We start from the raw sequence: 19,789 nt of genomic DNA on the forward strand, positions 1-19,789 counted from the left end.
TGTATTTGTACTACTACAGTACTGTGGTCACATATGCAGTATACTTCAGTTCATTCTGTTGTGTATTTGTACTACTACAGTACTGTGGTCACATATGCAGTATACTTCAGTTCATTCTGTTGTGTATTTGTACTACTACGGTACTGTGGTCACATATGCAGTATACTTCAGTTCATTCTGTTGTGTATTTGTACTACTACGGTACTGTGGTCACATATGCAGTATACTTCAGTTCATTCTGTTGTGTATTTGTACTACTACGGTACTGTGGTCACATATGCAGTATACATCAGTTCATTCTGTTGTGTATTTGTACTACTACGGTACTGTGGTCACATATGCAGTATACATCAGTTCATTCTGTTGTGTATTTGTACTACTACGGTACTGTGGTCACATATGCAGTATACTTCAGTTCATTCTGTTGTGTATTTGTACTACTACGGTACTGTGGTCACATATGTAGTATACATCAGTTCATTCTGTTGTGTATTTGTACTACTACGGTACTGTGGTCACATATGCAGTATACTTCAGTTCATTCTGTTGTGTATTTGTACTACTACGGTACTGTGGTCACATATGCAGTATACTTCAGTTCATTCTGTTTGTGTATTTGTACTACTACAGTACTGTGGTCACATATGCAGTATACTTCAGTTCATTCTGTTGTGTATTTGTACTACTACAGTACTGTGGTCACAGTTCATTCTGTTGTGTATTTGTACTACTACAGTACTGTGGTCACATATGCAGTATACATCAGTTCATTCTGTTGTGTATTTGTACTACTACAGTACTGTGGTCACATATGCAGTATACTCAGTTCATTCTGTTGTGTATTTGTACTACTACAGTACTGTGGTCACATATGCAGTATACTTCAGTTCATTCTGTGTGTATTTGTACTACTACAGTACTGTGGTCACATATGCAGTATACTTCAGTTCATCTGTTGTGTATTTGTACTACTACAGTACTGCGGTCACATATGCAGCATACTTCAGTCATTCTGTTGTGTATTTGTACTACTACAGTACTGTGGTCACATATGCAGTATACTTCAGTTCATTCTGTTGTGTATTTGTACTACTACAGTACTGTGGTCACATATGCAGTATACTTCAGTTCATTCTGTTGTGTATTTGTACTACTACGGTACTGTGGTCACATATGCAGTTATACATCAGTTCATTCTGTTGTGAGTTGTACTACTACGGTACTGTGGTCACATATGCAGTATACATCAGTTCATTCTGTTGTGTATTTGTACTACTACGGTACTGTGGTCACATATGCAGTATACTTCAGTTCATTCTGTTGTGTATTGTACTACTACGGTACTGTGGTCACATATGCAGTATACTTCAGTTCATTCTGTTGTGTATTTGTACTACTACAGTACTTGGGTCACATATGCAGTATACTTCAGTTCATTCTGTTGTGTATTTGTACTACTACAGTACTGTGGTCACAGTTCATTCTGTTGTGTATTTGTACTACTACAGTACTGTGGTCACATATGCAGTATACTCAGTTCATTCTGTTGTGTATTTGTACTACTACAGTACTGTGGTCCACATATGCAGTATACCTTCAGTTCATTCTGTTGTGTATTTGTACTACTACAGTACTGTGGTCACATATGCAGTATACTTCAGTTCATTCTGTTGTGTATTTGTACTACTACAGTACTGTGGTCACATATGCAGTATACTTCAGTTCATTCTGTTGTGTATTTGTACTACTACAGTACTGTGGTCACATATGCAGTATACTTCAGTTCATTCTGTTGTGTATTTGTACTACTACAGTACTGTGGTCACATATGCAGTATACTTCAGTTCATTCTGTTGTGTATTTGTACTACTACAGTACTGTGGTCACATATGCAGTATACTTCAGTTCATTCTGTTGTGTATTTGTACTACTACAGTACTGTGGTCACATATGCAGTATACTTCAGTTCATTCTGTTGTGTATTTGTACTACTACAGTACTGTGGTCACATATGCAGTATACTTCAGTTCATTCTGTTGTGTATTTGTACTACTACAGTACTGTGGTCACATATGCAGTATACATTCAGTTCATTCTGTTGTGTATTTGTACTACTACAGTACTGTGGTCACATATGCAGTATACTTCAGTTCATTCTGTTGTGTATTTGTACTACTACAGTACTGTGGTCACATATGCAGTATACTTCAGTTCATTCTGTTGTGTATTTGTACTACTACGGTACTGTGGTCACATATGCAGTATACTTCAGTTCATTCTGTTGTGTATTTGTACTACTACAGTACTGTGGTCACATATGCAGTATACTTCAGTTCATTCTGTTGTGTATTTGTACTACTACAGTACTGTGGTCACATATGCAGTATACTTCAGTTCATTCTGTTGTGTATTTGTACTACTACAGTACTGTGGTCACATATGCAGTATACTTCAGTTCATTCTGTTGTGTATTTGTACTACTACAGTACTGTGGTCACATATGCAGTATACATCAGTTCATTCTGTTGTGTATTTGTACTACTACGTACTGTGGTCACATATGCAGTATACTTCAGTTCATTCTGTTGTGTATTTGTACTACTACGGTACTGTGGTCACATATGCAGTATACTTCAGTTCATTCTGTTGTGTATTTGTACTACTACGGTACTGTGGTCACATATGCAGTATACATCAGTTCATTCTGTTGTGTATTTGTACTACTACGGTACTGTGGTCACATATGCAGTATACATCAGTTCATTCTGTTGTGTATTTGTACTACTACGGTACTGTGGTCACATATGCAGTATACTTCAGTTCATTCTGTTGTGTATTTGTACTACTACGGTACTGTGGTCACATATGTAGTATACATCAGTTCATTCTGTTGTGTATTTGTACTACTACGGTACTGTGGTCACATATGCAGTATACTTCAGTTCATTCTGTTGTGTATTTGTACTACTACGGTACTGTGGTCACATATGCAGTATACTTCAGTTCATTCTGTTGTGTATTTGTACTACTACAGTACTGTGGTCACATATGCAGTATACTTCAGTTCATTCTGTTGTGTATTTGTACTACTACAGTACTGTGGTCACAGTTCATTCTGTTGTGTATTTGTACTACTACAGTACTGTGGTCACATATGCAGTATACATCAGTTCATTCTGTTGTGTATTTGTACTACTACAGTACTGTGGTCACATATGCAGTATACTTCAGTTCATTCTGTTGTGTATTTGTACTACTACAGTACTGTGGTCACATATGCAGTATACTTCAGTTCATTCTGTTGTGTATTTGTACTACTACAGTACTGTGGTCACATATGCAGTATACTTCAGTTCATCTGTTGTGTATTTGTACTACTACAGTACTGCGGTCACATATGCAGCATACTTCAGTTCATTCTGTTGTGTATTTGTACTACTACAGTACTGTGGTCACATATGCAGTATACTTCAGTTCATTCTGTTGTGTATTTGTACTACTACAGTACTGTGGTCACATATGCAGTATACTTCAGTTCATTCTGTTGTGTATTTGTACTACTACGGTACTGTGGTCACATATGCAGTATACATCAGTTCATTCTGTTGTGTATTTGTACTACTACGGTACTGTGGTCACATATGCAGTATACATCAGTTCATTCTGTTGTGTATTTGTACTACTACGGTACTGTGGTCACATATGCAGTATACTTCAGTTCATTCTGTTGTGTATTTGTACTACTACGGTACTGTGGTCACATATGCAGTATACTTCAGTTCATTCTGTTGTGTATTTGTACTACTACAGTACTGTGGTCACATATGCAGTATACTTCAGTTCATTCTGTTGTGTATTTGTACTACTACAGTACTGTGGTCACAGTTCATTCTGTTGTGTATTTGTACTACTACAGTACTGTGGTCACATATGCAGTATACATCAGTTCATTCTGTTGTGTATTTGTACTACTACAGTACTGTGGTCACATATGCAGTATACTTCAGTTCATTCTGTTGTGTATTTGTACTACTACAGTACTGTGGTCACATATGCAGTATACTTCAGTTCATTCTGTTGTGTATTTGTACTACTACAGTACTGTGGTCACATATGCAGTATACTTCAGTTCATTCTGTTGTGTATTTGTACTACTACAGTACTGTGGTCACATATGCAGTATACTTCAGTTCATTCTGTTGTGTATTTGTACTACTACAGTACTGTGGTCACATATGCAGTATACTTCAGTTCATCTGTTGTGTATTTGTACTACTACAGTACTGTGGTCACATATGCAGTATACTTCAGTTCATTCTGTTGTGTATTTGTACTACTACAGTACTGTGGTCACATATGCAGTATACTTCAGTTCATTCTGTTGTGTATTTGTACTACTACAGTACTGTGGTCACATATGCAGTATACTTCAGTTCATTCTGTTGTGTATTTGTACTACTACAGTACTGTGGTCACAGTTCATTCTGTTGTGTATTTGTACTACTACAGTACTGTGGTCACATATGCAGTATACATCAGTTCATTCTGTTGTGTATTTGTACTACTACAGTACTGTGGTCACATATGCAGTATACTTCAGTTCATTCTGTTGTGTATTTGTACTACTACAGTACTGTGGTCACATACGCAGTATACTTCAGTTCATTCTGTTGTGTATTTGTACTACTACGGTACTGTGGTCACATATGCAGTATACTTCAGTTCATTCTGTTGTGTATTTGTACTACTACAGTACTGTGGTCACATATGCAGTATACTTCAGTTCATTCTGTTGTGTATTTGTACTACTACAGTACTGTGGTCACATATGCAGTATACTTCAGTTCATTCTGTTGTGTATTTGTACTACTACAGTACTGTGGTCACATATGCAGTATACATCAGTTCATTCTGTTGTGTATTTGTACTACTACAGTACTGTGGTCACATATGCAGTATACATCAGTTCATTCTGTTGTGTATTTGTACTACTACAGTACTGTGGTCACAGTTCATTCTGTTGTGTATTTGTACTACTACAGTACTGTGGTCACATATGCAGTATACATCAGTTCATTCTGTTGTGTATTTGTACTACTACAGCACTGTGGCTACTGATGGAAGAAGTACTAATTAGTGATAGTATATATTATACAGTAGGAATCATTGTTGTAACTACTCTATATGTAGTTTTACGGTCTTCTTTGCTCTGTGCAGTCAGTGAGGCTGGAGAAGGTGGGCGGAGCTACAGGTTAGATGCAGCAGGGTGATGTGTTCTTGTCAGTTCTGTGTCAGTTCTTGTCAGTTCTGTGTCAGTTCTTGTCAGTTCTGTGTCAGTTCTGTGTCAGTTCTGTGTATTCAGGGCTGTGGTCCGAATTCTGCACTTTGAACGTTGTCCCAGTGGCTGATTTATATCAATGTTGGCTTTACCTACTGATCCCCTTGGTGCTGTGCCCCCCCCCGTTTGAAAATCTTCATGCGAGAAAAAAAGAAAGAAAAAAAAAAAAAAAAAAAAAAACCCTCCTCCAACCAGGAGTTGAACCAGAGTGTTGTGCATCACAGGCTGATCCGTGACAGAGTGAGCTAAATGTCAGTGTACTGCAGTTTGACCTGGTTACTATCTGAGTGTCTTGGTACTTTTTCAGGATGTGAGTTTCCAGTGTAGACATGATATAACGAGGGCGCTGATTGGCTCTGTGGTAACAGACAAACCCATATGGTGTACAACAGTACTGTGTCAGTAGCCACTTCATTAAAAAAATCACTACATAAAATGATCAATACATGCAATATTTATCATGTATGAAACTGTGTGTGTGTGTGTGTGTGTGTGTGTGTGTGTGTGTGTAATATAAAATGAAGGCAATGTGGGATAATTTGGCCTTTTACAAACAGTAACATGTGATGATATGAAGTACAGTAATAGGAGGAGGAAACAGGCTTTGAAAGGACCCGTGTGCAGGAGCCTAAACACAGCCGAACAGGTAAACCACTGAACATGGATGTGAAGTGAAGCCATCAAACGTTCACGTTATCAGGAAAATCTGCTTCTCCCGGCGATTTATTCAAACACTGTTTAGAACCTTCCGTGCCTGCAGAGTGAATCCCAGTCATAGACTGAGGCCCCTTTAGGTTTCAGAGTCCTGGCCCAGGTCCGTCCAGTCCCCCTGCTGCGTACCTGTCCTGGTCTGTGAGTGCGCTGTAGACTGCAGCCTGGTCCTCCGACAGCTGGTCCTCCATGGTGGAAAGCACCGACCGAAACTGCTGCAGACACAGAATCATCTCCTCCAACTCATGCAGAGAATACTGAGGAAGAGGAACAGTACGTAAGTAGATGTCCTTTAAACACCGTCCACAGCACAAAGGGGGGGGACAAAAGGATTTAGCCTTTATTTAAACAATTAAAGACCCACTGGAAGAGTGACGTGGCTGACAGCAACAGACGTCACGATAATAAATACGAGTTAAAATGACAGATTTGAAGCCATAAACTAAAATAAGCAGGAGTTTCCAGACGTGTAAACAGTTGGATTATTTAAAGGTGAGTTGGTCATTTCAAAACACAGGCAGTGTTTAATGGTGTCACTGTCTGATGAATAAGGGAAATAAAAGCAAAACAAATGAGTTCCAATATTCTCAGTTGACTTTTAGAGTGTTCCATATGGGGGGGGGGGGGGGGGGCAGCTCAGATCAGTCTGAACACAAACCCGCATAGGTACAAAGGAACCAGACCAAGGAGAACCTGAACCAGAATCCTTCAGGGGGTTTACCCAACTGGTCTACAAAGTACTGAGGGGCCTTGGACCCAAATCCATCCTGGACCTGTTCGTTCCCTATGAAGCATCCAGAGCCCTGAGGTCATCAGGAACCGTCTACTGTGTGTTCCCAAAGTCACAACCACACAAAGTGAAGCAGCATCCAGTCCTTCTGCTCCTCAGCTGTGGAACAAACTTCCTGAATACCTGAGGTCTGCTCAAACTGTCAGCTCATTGAAATCAGGCCTGAAAACACTTTTTATTTACTGCAGCTTTCCCTTAAAAGATTAAATAATGTCTTTTACATGAATTTTAAAATCACATTTTATCACTGATGATTTTAATGTCTATTCTAATTTAATGTTAATGTCTTTCTAGTTTAACTTTCTCTCATCTTAAATGTGTTTTTGTGTCTCTCCTGTGATGCTTTTGTTTTATGTAAAGCACTTTGAATTGTCCTGCACATAAAATGTGCACTACAAATAAACTTGGCTTGCCAAAGATAGTATCATATAGATGCAGATATTATCCTCTGCATTTTGCATTTTTTCAGTGTAAATCATGTATTTTCCTATATTCAATTCACAGGATCATGTAGATGTTCATAGAAGCTGAGTAAATTTAGAGGTAATTTAATCAAACAGAACAAAAACTGAAGAAAACATGACGTTTTCAGCAAAATATATCATTAATTCTACATAAAAACAAGTGTCTACAACAACCACTGTCCATGGATTTTACTGGTGAATCAATGTTGTAGAAGATGACGGTGTTTCCATGGAAACTACAGAAACAATGGCTGCATCCGAAAAAGACAACTGATAATACTGAAAAGGTGTAGAACTGCATTTTACCTCAATTATTTACATGTGCTGTTAGGATTAAACAGTTTAGATCGGAAGATGCTTTTGGGGAATTTAAGGGTTAAGTTTGACAAATGGTTTTAAAAAAAAAAAAAAAAATGAAGTCACACTTATTGACTGTAATTTAGAGAAGATTTTGTCATAAAGTGTTAGCTTAGGTATAGTAATAATAATAATGACTTGTAATTATTCTCTGTATGTGAATTATTCACATTAATTCTAATATTATATTAATAGATGGTATTGAATTAAAGCCCACAGGACTGGAGAGTGTAAGAGAGACTGAAGAGAGCTCTACACATGCAAATGAGACGTTCATATGTAAATGTTAATGTGTCATTTCAAAGGCCTCCGTGTCAACAACTATGGTAACATGGCAACAAACTCATTGTTCAAATCAAAGTGCACACATCGTGACTGGATGAAAATGAATGTGTCAGAGTTCATTCCTTTCTCTGTTTCCATTACAGTGAATATGGTTCATTATGGTCTGTGAAAGGAAGAGCCTGCATAATATGACTTATCTGTACATAATGGTTTTTAACTATATTTTAAAATGCTTTTTATTACATGGAGCATGAGGGTGCAGATATGTTCCACAGGTAAATCTATCCGTTCAACCGGTGACGCAGATATAACAGGTGGACAGATCTGCAGAACAAATGTGTCACATTCACAGACTAAAAAACAAAAAATGTCAAAAATAGTGGGTAGGGATGTGACGATTAACGGTATAACGATAAACCATGGTAAAATTTCTGACTGTTAATATTACCATTTAAATTCTAATTATCATGATAACTGTGTTTGATTACCGCACTTTGAAAAGAAAGAGAGAGAGAGAGAGCGAGAGAGAGAGAGAGAGAGAGAGAGAGTGTGTATAACGGTGTATGTGTGACATTCTGAATGATTCGATCTGAAAATAGTCACAACAGCTCCACTCTGACCTGTCCAACTACTGTTGATCCCCACTCAGGCATCGATAGGAGAACTGATAAGGAATTGGACTGCTGAGCAGAATGGACAATGGCACTGGTACTGAACAGATGGGATCAGTTCCACCCCTAGTGCAGATATCTGTTCTGTCCATAACGTTCCATCTTTAATGTACATTTGTATGTTTGATGTTTACATGTTGAATGTTTCTGCCTCAGAAAGTACATTGTGTGTGTTATTTTATTTGTTTTTTCAAAAATACAACTTGGCTTAATTATTTTAGTGTGTATAAGTACTTTTTGAAAATTTTGAGCACATTTCAAGAATACCGTGATAATAATCATAACCGTGATAATTTTAGTCACAATAACCATGTGAAATTTTCATACGGTTACACCCCTAATAGTGGGTGATCCATTCTGTTTAAATGTGAAACTATGTATTTGGGTAATCTACTGTTTGAATCATGGAACATCAAAGATAAAAAACTGCTGACTACAGTATCATTGGCTGCCAGTAAGAAATCTGTCCCCAGGAAAAGGTTAAAAGTAGAACCACCCACCACTGATGAACGGACTGGGATTGTCTATGAGGTTTGTGTTCTGGAGAACATATCTTACTCCCTCAAAGTTGAAAATGTTATAAATGGACTGAGTATGTAAAAGATCTGGTTTCATTTGACTGTACTGGTGCTTCGTGTGAAGCTACCCTACTTTTCACCTGATGTTTCGATTGTATGAGGGGGTGAGCCCCCCTGTTCTGTTTTTTCTGTAATTGCTTCAACTGGAAAATTAAAAGGAAATCCTGGAAGGGCAGTACGGACACACACACTCAAACTTGCTGCATCCATCCCTTTATATGTTCTGGAATGACTAAAGCTGGAATTAATTTATGTGATGGACATTGGCCTTTCCAAATAAAAATAAAAAGATAATTAAAATAAATAAACAGATAGTAAATAAATAAATAGTGGGTGCTTTCTCTTTTGCACCGTGTGGGGCAGTGCTCCAATTTCGTTGTAATGTGTACATAGTATGTTGGTGCAATAACAATAAAGATTTATCCTATCTTTCATCTGACAGCTGTAGACATCATGTGTCCCAAAATTTATGTCCATAATAGTTTAACATCAGTCTTTCCTTAAAGTTTAATGGTAGATTTTTCTTCCTCAGTCAGATGTGATGAAAGTAGATGGTTCGATGAGGAAGAAAATTATTATTCACAGTCAGAGCAGGAAAAATATTAAAGACATTTAGAGGAAGAACATTAAAAAAAAACAATGTTGAGAGAAATGAAGTAAAATTCACCTGTGAGGTATTTTGAAAGCAAAGATAATTTAAACCAAATTAACCAATGCAATGATATTTATACCACTATAAAACTATATTCTGACATTTCTTCCCATTGGAATTATAAGGGTCTATCTGACATTTTTGCCAAAATTGACTCACTCACATATTCTTCATATTGGATGGGTTACTTTCAAAATGTGATGTGTATTCTATTTGTTTTCGTATTTTTTTTTACCTTGTTTTAAAACAAAAAGAAAAGCTCTGCTGCAAAATCAAACTCTATCTTGGTTCAATAAGGTTCTATCTGCAAGCCAATCAGAATTTAGAAATGACACCAGGCACTAATCAGGTCTGTGGTGGGAACAGCAGAGGGGGGACACCAGATGAAACTTTACTGACAACAGCACTTTTCAGTCAGTATTGTTTTGCAGGGACGCACCGACACCGATACCAGTATCGGGTCTGATACTCAGTATGTGTACTTCTACTCGTACTCGTAAAAGTACTCCAATACAACCACACCAATTCACAGTTCAGTGCAGAGGAGGAGTAGTGTCAGCAGTGTGGAGACTGAACTAAATAAACGACGGTGTCAAAAGTAACGTTAAAGACACAGACAGATACGGACACAGCGTTCTGTCCGTCCTCTGCGTACATTCCATTTGTTTTCCAGGTGCTGGCGGATGAGTACCCAGACGGAGAATACCAGCAAAACCGTGGAGGTAGAGGATGTGTTCAAAGAACCACTGTGTGAGTTAGAGACAAACTACTGACACATTTAGGACAACTACCCTCAGAAATATCAGCATTACTATCACAGTAGTGTTCCCTCTGTCGTCTACAGGTTTGTTTTTACCTCCGCCAAGGAGGTTCTGTTTTTGCCAGGGTTTGTCTGTCTGTTTGTCTGTCCGTTAGTGTGCAACATAACTCAAAAAGTTATGGACAGATTTGGATGAAATTTTCAGGGTTTGTTGGAAATGGGATAAGAAAGAAATGATTAAATTTTGGTGGTGATCGGGGGTGGGGGGGCCCACGGGGGGGGGGCGCAGACCAGAAAATTTCATCCAAATCTGTCCATAACTTTTTGAGTTATGTTGCACATTAACGGACAGACAAACAAACAAACAGACAGACAAACAAACCCTGGCAAAAACATAACCTCCTTGGCGTGGGGGGGGGCCACTGATCAGCCTTGGCGGAGGTCTGCGCTCTCCAAGTGCTTCTAGTTACTGACTTTCTTCTTCTTCTTCTCATAAAACTTTCCTCTTCTTCGTGGTATTTGTCCAGTATGGTTAATTCAGAGCGGCGCCCCCTGGTGGATTAACTGACAAACGCTCATTCCAACACATTAAATGTCAGTAGCAGCACTTTGTTCCAGTCAGACTAATGACAACAACAATAAAGCACATTTACAAAAGGAACGAACAACTGGAATGGGATTATTAAGGACAAGTATTGGTACTCAGTATCAGCAAGTACTCAAATGTAAGTACTCGTACTCGATCTGGACAAAAGTGGTATCGGTGCATCCTTATTGTTTTGTATCCCTGACCCCTGTTAGAAAACAAACACCAGAATTCAACGTGTCCACACACTTTTGTCCATTTGTGGACTTTACAGACAGTGGCGTCGTACTCACTGGGATGCTGAGCAGAGGCTGTTGTCTGTTGTAAGTGTTGTGAGTGCAGCAGATGCACTGACGATCACAGCAGCACAGGGACGCTTCTCCTCTCCCATCGTCCCGCCACAGTCGCTCCTCATCGTCTTTTCCGCTCCTTTCCACTTTCCCTTCTTCATGAGGCCACAGGCCAGTGTCCACAGACATGGACAGTGTTGGGTAACTTCTAGTTATTCCAGGTGGACAGTAATTTGACTGCCAGTCATCGGACAACAGAGGGACGGACGGAGAGGACAAAGACATCCTGGCTGGTGTTTGTGTAAGTTCTAAAGCGCCTGTGGACACGGTCACTGTGTCTGGGAACGTGTGGGAAGCACCATGTGATCGCTTATTTGTGCGAGTCTTCTGGTGAATGCGTAGATCTGTCCATGATTGCACAGCACGAAAAGGAGTGGAGGTGTCCAAGCGGAGACGAGCGGGGACGGCTGTGTGCTTTGAGTCATTTATGAAGGGAACGTCCTTCCTTTGTACAATATGAGAAGACGGACAGGAAGACATCTGGACCGAGACGGAATGGTTGGGTGGCTTGTGCTCAGGGGTTGTGGAGGTCAGTGAGTCTGAGTGGACAGTGTGGGTCTTCACAGCTGCTCCACGGTCCACGTCCTCAGATGCTGAGGATGATGAAGGTTTCACTGTGGCTTTGTCTGTTAATGAATCTGCATCTAGAGAAGCGTCAAATCTGGAAAACAAAGGATTTCCAGGAGCATCATCTAAGGCCTCAAAGCTTTCCGACTGAGGGGTCACATCAGAAACCTGGACCGGTTCAGCCCAGTATGCGTGACCCGCAGAGTCCAGCTCCTGAAAAAAGGCCTCCACATCTCCATATTCACCTTCTGAACCGTCCACAGAGGTTTCAAACACCTGGTCCAAGCTCTCAATCTCAACCAGATCAGACACCTTTGGTGCCTCTGACACCTTCTCAGATGAAACGGAAGAACTTTGATTATATTCATTATCTTTGCGATCTATGTCCACTTGAAAGACTTCACTGGATTCTTTCTGTTTGGTTTCCGTCAAAAGCTCCTCACACGTATCAGAGGGGATTTGTGGATCTGTCTCTCTCTTATGATATTCTTCCTCCGAGACTAACCTAGAACTTTCTGTCAGACCTGCAGAACTTTCTGTCTTTAAACTGTAAATGTCCGTTTGTGTCTGTGCTGGGTCACTGTGCCTCTTGTCTTCCTGGTTTTCATTCCTTTGAAGGCGTTCCTTCGAGTCAGACAGAACATACGCCTCTACATGAACACCATCGTGGACAGGAGAGACAGATTCGTCTTGTTGACACAAGGACGGCTCAACAGCCGGATCAATCACAACATCTGTACTATCAGAGGCTAACGACGTTGATTTGCACAGTGGAACGAGAGGATCAAATTTAGAAGAATCTAAGTAGACGCAGGAGGGCTCTGTCCCCTGGAAATTAGAAGAAGAGGAAGAAGGTGCTGCTTTCTTTTCCATTTTTGCATCAGAATGTGGGGTAGGGAGTTCCTCAAGGCTCTGTATTGGAGACTCAGCCGACGAGGTCGATGGAACTAAAGGGGAGTAGGGGACGACAGTTGAACTGCCGTCTGAGTTTGGGTCTTCCTGGGGGGGTTTACCTCCTTGGTTCCGACAGGTGGAGTCAGACTGTGCAGCAGCTGAAGCAGAGGTTGGAGGTGATCCGGTGGAAATAGAGACACTCTGAGACCCAGTGGAAGATGTTCTGTCAGAGTCAAAGGAACGAGTGGGGGGGGCAGGGGGTGAATTGGGGGGGGCAGGGGGTGAAGTGGGGGGGACAGGGGGTGAGGTGGGGGGGACAGGGGATGAAGTGGGGGGGACAGGGGGTGAAGTGGGGGGGGCAGGGGGTGAGGTGGGGGGGACAGGGGGTGAAGTGGGGGGGACAAGGGGTGAGGTGGGGGGGACAGGGGATGAAGTGGGGGGGACAGGGGGTGAAGTGGGGGGACAAGGGGTGAGGTGGGGGGGACAGGGGATGAAGTGGGGGGGACAGGGGGTGAAGTGGGGGGGACAAGGGGTGAGGTGGGGGGGACAGGGGATGAAGTGGGGGGGACAGGGGATGAAGTGGGGGGGACAGGGGGGGGGGCAGGGGGTGAGGTGTCCTTGTCCTGTGGTTGAACGTCCTCTGCAGCTGCAGTCACAGAGGCAGGTTGTAATGGACAATATGGAGGATCTACAGAAGTAGAAGATGCAGGATCAGAGACAGATGTGGTCTGGAACTGTGGAGTGGAAGAATCAGGACCATGGTCCACGTAGACTGGATCAAACAAACAAGCAGGTGAAGCCAGGGGATCCAGATCTGGCTGTGAGTCCATGTCTGAACTGTCAGGTTTCATGAGGAAAGGGGGTGAAAGGACAGCACTGTCATCAGCAGATGATGGAGGGGGAGTAGAGGAGGAGCTCTGAGGGGGGACCGCTGGCCCGTCGCCGTCGGTGACGCCTCCAGACCGGCCCAACAGCACCTGCAAACACACAAACAGAACCAGAACCACACTCAGGGACAGACGTTTGGGCTGGAAACTGGACCATACACAACCACAGCGTCAACATGAGACATTTGTAGTTCCAACTCTGTTGTATTCTTTAATATGTCAGAAATGTATTTTAACAGTTTTTTTATTTACTTTGTCTGATGTGTAATTAATTAGATTTGTTTGTGTTTAGGTATTTTAAATCAATACTTGTAAAATATTGCATGTTTATAACCTTGTGCTATCTTTTCAGATAAGATTAGATAAAATAAGATGCAAGAAAAACAAGATAAGATAAAACAAGATGAGATGAGATAAGATAAGCAATGATAAAACAAGATAAGATAAGACTATTTATCCCACTGTGGAGAAATTTCACAGTTAACAGCAGGAACAAACAGCTGCAGGTATAAGGACAGGTAGAAAAACCACAAATGAGTGAACAATGAAAAAAACATAACATGCTGCACACTAAAACCCCCCAACCAGAAAGGACAGACAGACAAAATGATTACAGTACCCTTTCAGCCAGTCGACTGAGGGGTAAAAACAGAAAAATAAGACATTTGGTGTTTATATAAATACAGAATAAGAATTAAAGTTAAATAGTATTTCCTTATTTACAGTGGGGTTGCACATACCCATGGTGTGACATGGGGAGGTGGGGGGGTTTACTGAGAACTGTTGTTGTAAGGTGAATGTGTAACATCTGTCCAGTTACTGCAGATGGAAAACAGACAGTATTCTAACTCTGGTTCATTTACAGCAATGTGAGTTAATGTACAAAGTCCCTGTTAAATAAACCAATAAAATAAATCTACTACTGTCAGTGCAAACCTGTGATTGGAGCTAAAAAACAACTATCGAGATTCAGTAAAAAGGGCCCAAAATAAAACGAGCTCTGAAAAGGCGTGGACATGATCACTTTTGCTCCTGATCGAACTGCTTCAGTATTTATGGGAGTTCCTGTTTCCAAGCAAACATGTTCTGGGGGTCAGTATTGAAATGAAGTGCGCACCGTGATTTACTAAGGTTTGCAAATGTTGACTTTAGAGCTGAAACCATTAATCAACTCGAACTGATTAAAAAATAAATTAATTAATTACAATTTTCCTGAATCAAAGCTTTGTTTCCTTCTTTTCTCTGCTGTTAAACATTGGTTCCACTGTTGTGTTTCACACGGACGCTTATTGTGACGCACAAAGAAAAGAAGCTTCAATTCAGGAAAATTGTAACAGAATATTTCTTTTTAATCAATTCGAGTAGATTAATTGAGTTGTGAATTTTTGTAATCGATTCGAAGCAATTAATCGATTAATTGTTTCAGCTCTAATCAAATGTACCTGCCATGTCAGGCTTAAACATACTGTTTTCCAACTTGACAGATCTTGTAAATGACTGATACTAGTGGAGCCACAAAAATTAAACTGTTTGTGAGAAATGTATATTTACTACATGATCCATGTTTTTGACATCTGCAAATACAGTTTTATTACACTTTAAGTTGATGTTTATTTTGCTGAAATAAAATGAAATGTTTCACAACTGTGAGTATTATTTTTCAAAAAAATGGAAGAAGGAAGCAAAAATCCCACGGTGAATGAGCTGACCTTGATTAAAGCTGGTCTTGGTGAGGCCTCTGGTGGAAGTGATGGGATGAAGGGCTCTTCCAGGAAACCACTGCTGTCGGACTGGACGCTGTTGGCCCGAACCACGCCACGCACTGCACCAGCAGAACACAGGAAGCAAAGGAACTGCATCAGAAGGAGTCTGCGTTCAAGGTTTCATCTCAAAAGAAAAACCTGGAGCTGCATCTTATACCACAGACGTCAAACATACGGCCCGTGGGCCAAAACCGGCCCACCAAAGGGTCCGGTCCAACCCAAAACCGACCCACCAAAGAGACCGGTCCAACCCAAAACCGACCCACCAAAGAGACCGGTCCAACCCAAAACCGACCCACCAAAGAGACCGGTCCAACCCAAAACCAGCCCACCAAAGAGACCGGTCCAACCCAAAACCAGCCCACCAAAGGGTCCAGTCCAACCCAAAACCGGCCCACCAAAGAGACCGGTCCAACCCAAAACCAGCCCACCAAAGGGTCCGGTCCAACCCAAAACCGGCCCACCAAAGAGACCGGTCCAACCCAAAACCAGCCCACCAAAGGGTCCGGTCCAACCCAAAACCGACCCACCAAAGAGACCGGTCCAACCCAAAACCAGCCCACCAAAGGGTCCGGTCCAACCCAAAACCGGCCCACCAAAGAGACCGGTCCAACCCAAAACCAGCCCACCAAAGGGTCCAGTCCAACCCAAAACCGGCCCACCAAAAAGTCCGGTCCAACCCAAAACCGGTCCACCAAAGAGTCCGGTCCAACCCAAAACCAGCCCACCAAAGAGTCCGGTCCAACCCAAAACCGGCCCACCAAAGAGTCCGGTCCAACCCAAAACCGGCCCACCAAAGGGTCCGGTCCAACCCAAAACCGGCCCACCAAAAAGTCCGGTCCAACCCAAAACCGGCCCACCAAAAAGTCCGGTCCAACCCAAAACCGGCCCACCAAAGGGTCCGGTCCAACCCAAAACCGGTCCACCAAAGGGTCCAGGGCAAAAAATGCAAAAATTACACAGAAGATATTAACAATCAATGGTGTTGAACTTATTTTAATTCAGGTTCCACATTCAGACCAATGCGATCTCACATGATAATTCCCATGTTTTCTTTTTGTTTTAGTGCAAAAAATAACATTACATTATGAAAATATTTACATTTACAAACTATCCTTTAACAATAAATGTGAATAACCTGAAATGTCTACAGAAAATTTGACTTAATTCTAACAATATTCTGCCTGTTACTAAATGTTTTGAACTTTTGTTATGTTATCTTATGGTATTATTTTACATGAGCTCAAATTGGGCTGAATGTGGAAGCTGAACTAAAATGAGTTCGCAGGGAAATGTCAGCCCTTGTGGTTGAAGGTCTGGAAAAAAAACCTTATTAAATAAGCGTCACCCACCAGAATCTGCCCATCCTGTGAAACTCCCTGTGACACTGCTTTCATCGAAACTGTGGACCTGGAGGAAAAATTAGATATTGTCAATAAACTTTAAATATTACAGCATGAAGTACAACCCAGCTCAGTACAAACAACAACTGTCCTATTTTAACATGTTCAGTTTTTATGGATGCAGTAATATAATGTGTAACATATTCTTATGAAACATACAAACAGATGACATTTGGATTTTGTTGATAGCGTTCAGGACTTTCAGTCATTTGAATGACAGTGGACGAAAAATGTGGCACCGCAGACACACTGGTCCTCAGAGGGTTAAACTGTTACTGCGCTCATGAGTCCCAGAGCGTTCACTACAGTGGACTGTAGTGGACTGTAGTGGACTACAGTGGACTGTAGTGGACTGTAGTGGACTGTAGTGGACTACAGTGGACTGTAGTGGACTGTAGTGGACTGTAGTGGACTACAGCAGACTGTAGTGGACTGTAGTGGACTGTAGTGGACCACAGTGGACTACAGCGGACTGTAGTGGACTGTAGTGGACTACAGTGGACTGTAGTGGACTGTAGTGGACTACAATGGACTACAGTGGACTGTAGTGGACTGTAGTGGACCACAGTGGACTACAGCGGACTGTAGTGGACTACAGTGGACTGTAGTGGACTACAGTGGACTACAGTGGACTACAGTGGACTGTAGTGGACTACAGTGGATTGTAGTGGACTGCAGTGGACTGTAGTGGACTGTAGTGGACTACAGTGGACTACAGTGGACTGTAGTGGACTACAGTGGACTACAGTGGACTACAGTGGATTGTAGTGGACTGCAGTGGACTGTAGTGGACTGTAGTGGACTACAGTGGACTACAGTGGACTGTAGTGGACTACAGTGGACTACAGTGGACTGTAGTGGACTACAGTGGACTACAGTGGACTACAGTGGATTGTAGTGGACTGCAGTGGACTGTAGTGGACTGTAGTGGACTACAGTGGACTGTAGTGGACTGTAGTGGACTGTGGTGGACTACAGTGGACTGTAGTGGACTGTAGTGGACTGTGGTGGACTACAGTGGACTGCAGTGGACTGTAGTGGACTGTAGTGGACTGTGGTGGACTACAGTGGACTGCAGTGGACTGTAGTGGACTGTAGTGGACTGTGGTGGACTACAGTGGACTGCAGTGGACTGTAGTGGACTGTGGTGGACTCCAGTAGTCTGAACTGGCCTTTAACTGTCTGGAATGGGCCTGTTTGTTGGTTTTCTTCATTTGAATGCAGCTGTGTTTGAAGTACCTTCAGCGTCTGGTACTTCTTCTGTCATGTGACTGGAGCTCTCGGCCTTTGTTTGCACAGTGAACACTGTTCCTACCACTTGATGTTTTTTCCTCCATGTCACCGTTTATCTCGAAGTCCTGGAAGATCCTTCCTTACCTCTTCCATTTCAAAGGACTCCCTGGCCTGGCGGGGGCTCTTCCTGACACTGGGCTCGGTCCCAGCTCTGAGCGCTCCCTCCTGGATCCTGGACTCCTGGTCTGAGTAGGGTCCAGGTCCTTGCTCCTCCTCCTCCAGAGGATTGAGACCCACCTCCTGTTTCAGACCAGGTGTGACCCCCTTCCCAGTGAAAATGTCATCTCCAGGTCCTGCTGGGACGCCGGTCCTCCTGTCCATGGTCACTTCCTGGGTGGTGTGGTTGTGGATTTGGCTCAGTGACCTCTTGGACGCTCGCCGGAACAGCATTCCCACACGCTTCCTCCTTTCCCGAGCCTCAGCGGGTAAGTCTGATGACACTAACGAGGAGAAGGCTGTGGTGACCTGCTGAAGCACCTCCAGCTGTCTGAAGCGATCTGATGACGGACGAGAAGAGGACGGCAACCACAAAGGCTTTATTAGTAGTGTTATTAATAATAATAAAGTAGTATAATTCTGATTATCCTGTGATTATTAAACTAACTATAACTACATATATATATATATATATATATATATATATATATATATATATATATATATATATATATATATATATATATATATATGAGTAGGAAAACAATAACCAACTATAAAACCATCAGCTGTCACAGTATGACACACACCTGATGGTTGGTCTTCACTTCCTATGTTTCTACCACATGATCTTTGACTGTGAACCAACAGCCTGTCAAATGTTTGTTGTGCAAATGTGTCATGAGGTTTATCAGTACTTTAAATCTGTCACAGGAGCTCATTTCTAGGTTTGAAACAGGCGGTACAGTCGGGTACTCTGTCCAGACATGAAGCCCATCCACGGTGCTTATTATTGGATTTTGTTTTGGTTTCATTCATTTGTGAAGTACTGGTCATACATCTAAAACTCACTGCTGACATCTGGGTTCTCCAGGTCCAGTCGGTTCTTCTGGGCTTCCAGAAACACCTGCAGGTTTATCCCTCTTGCCTGAGACTGATGGTTGATGAAGCGAGCTGGGATGCGACCAGAGAGATCGGGTTCATCGCAGCCAAAACCCAGGTCCAACAGCAGCTCCTCTGGGTCGTCATTCCACAGATTCAGGATGTCCATCACACTACCAACACAGAGCAGGCGAATGGACACGGACACATTTAAGCCTTCAAACCCAAACATCCACCGCCCACCTAAACCATGCACTGATGTAAGTGTTTAGTACAGATGCTTCAGATCAGACCGGCAGGATGTGGAACCTGAACTCAAATCAGTTTGACAGTCCTGACTAGGGCTGCACGATTTTGGCAAAAAAAAAAAAAAAAAAAAAAAATCCAGATTTTTTCCTCTAA

General features: G+C 41.9%; 1 protein-coding gene across 1 annotated transcript in view; it reads right to left on the bottom strand.

Annotated features, from left to right (window-relative positions):
• The window catches only part of itprid1 (ITPR interacting domain containing 1), a 28,024-nt gene extending 8,468 nt beyond the window's left edge, over positions 1-19,556 (bottom strand). Inside the window, exons 1-7 of the mRNA XM_030123894.1 lie at positions 19,358-19,556; positions 18,434-18,846; positions 17,006-17,063; positions 15,600-15,712; positions 13,739-13,980; positions 11,486-13,649; positions 6,179-6,306 (exon numbers count right to left, since the gene is read on the bottom strand). Coding sequence (XP_029979754.1) covers positions 6,179-6,306; positions 11,486-13,649; positions 13,739-13,980; positions 15,600-15,712; positions 17,006-17,063; positions 18,434-18,846; positions 19,358-19,556 — 3,317 coding nt within the window. The remainder of the gene's footprint in view (positions 1-6,178; positions 6,307-11,485; positions 13,650-13,738; positions 13,981-15,599; positions 15,713-17,005; positions 17,064-18,433; positions 18,847-19,357) is intronic.
• Positions 19,557-19,789: the final 233 nt, after the last annotated feature.

Source organism: Sphaeramia orbicularis, chromosome 20, assembly GCF_902148855.1.
Source record: "Sphaeramia orbicularis chromosome 20, fSphaOr1.1, whole genome shotgun sequence".
Lineage (NCBI taxonomy): Eukaryota > Metazoa > Chordata > Actinopteri > Kurtiformes > Apogonidae > Sphaeramia > Sphaeramia orbicularis.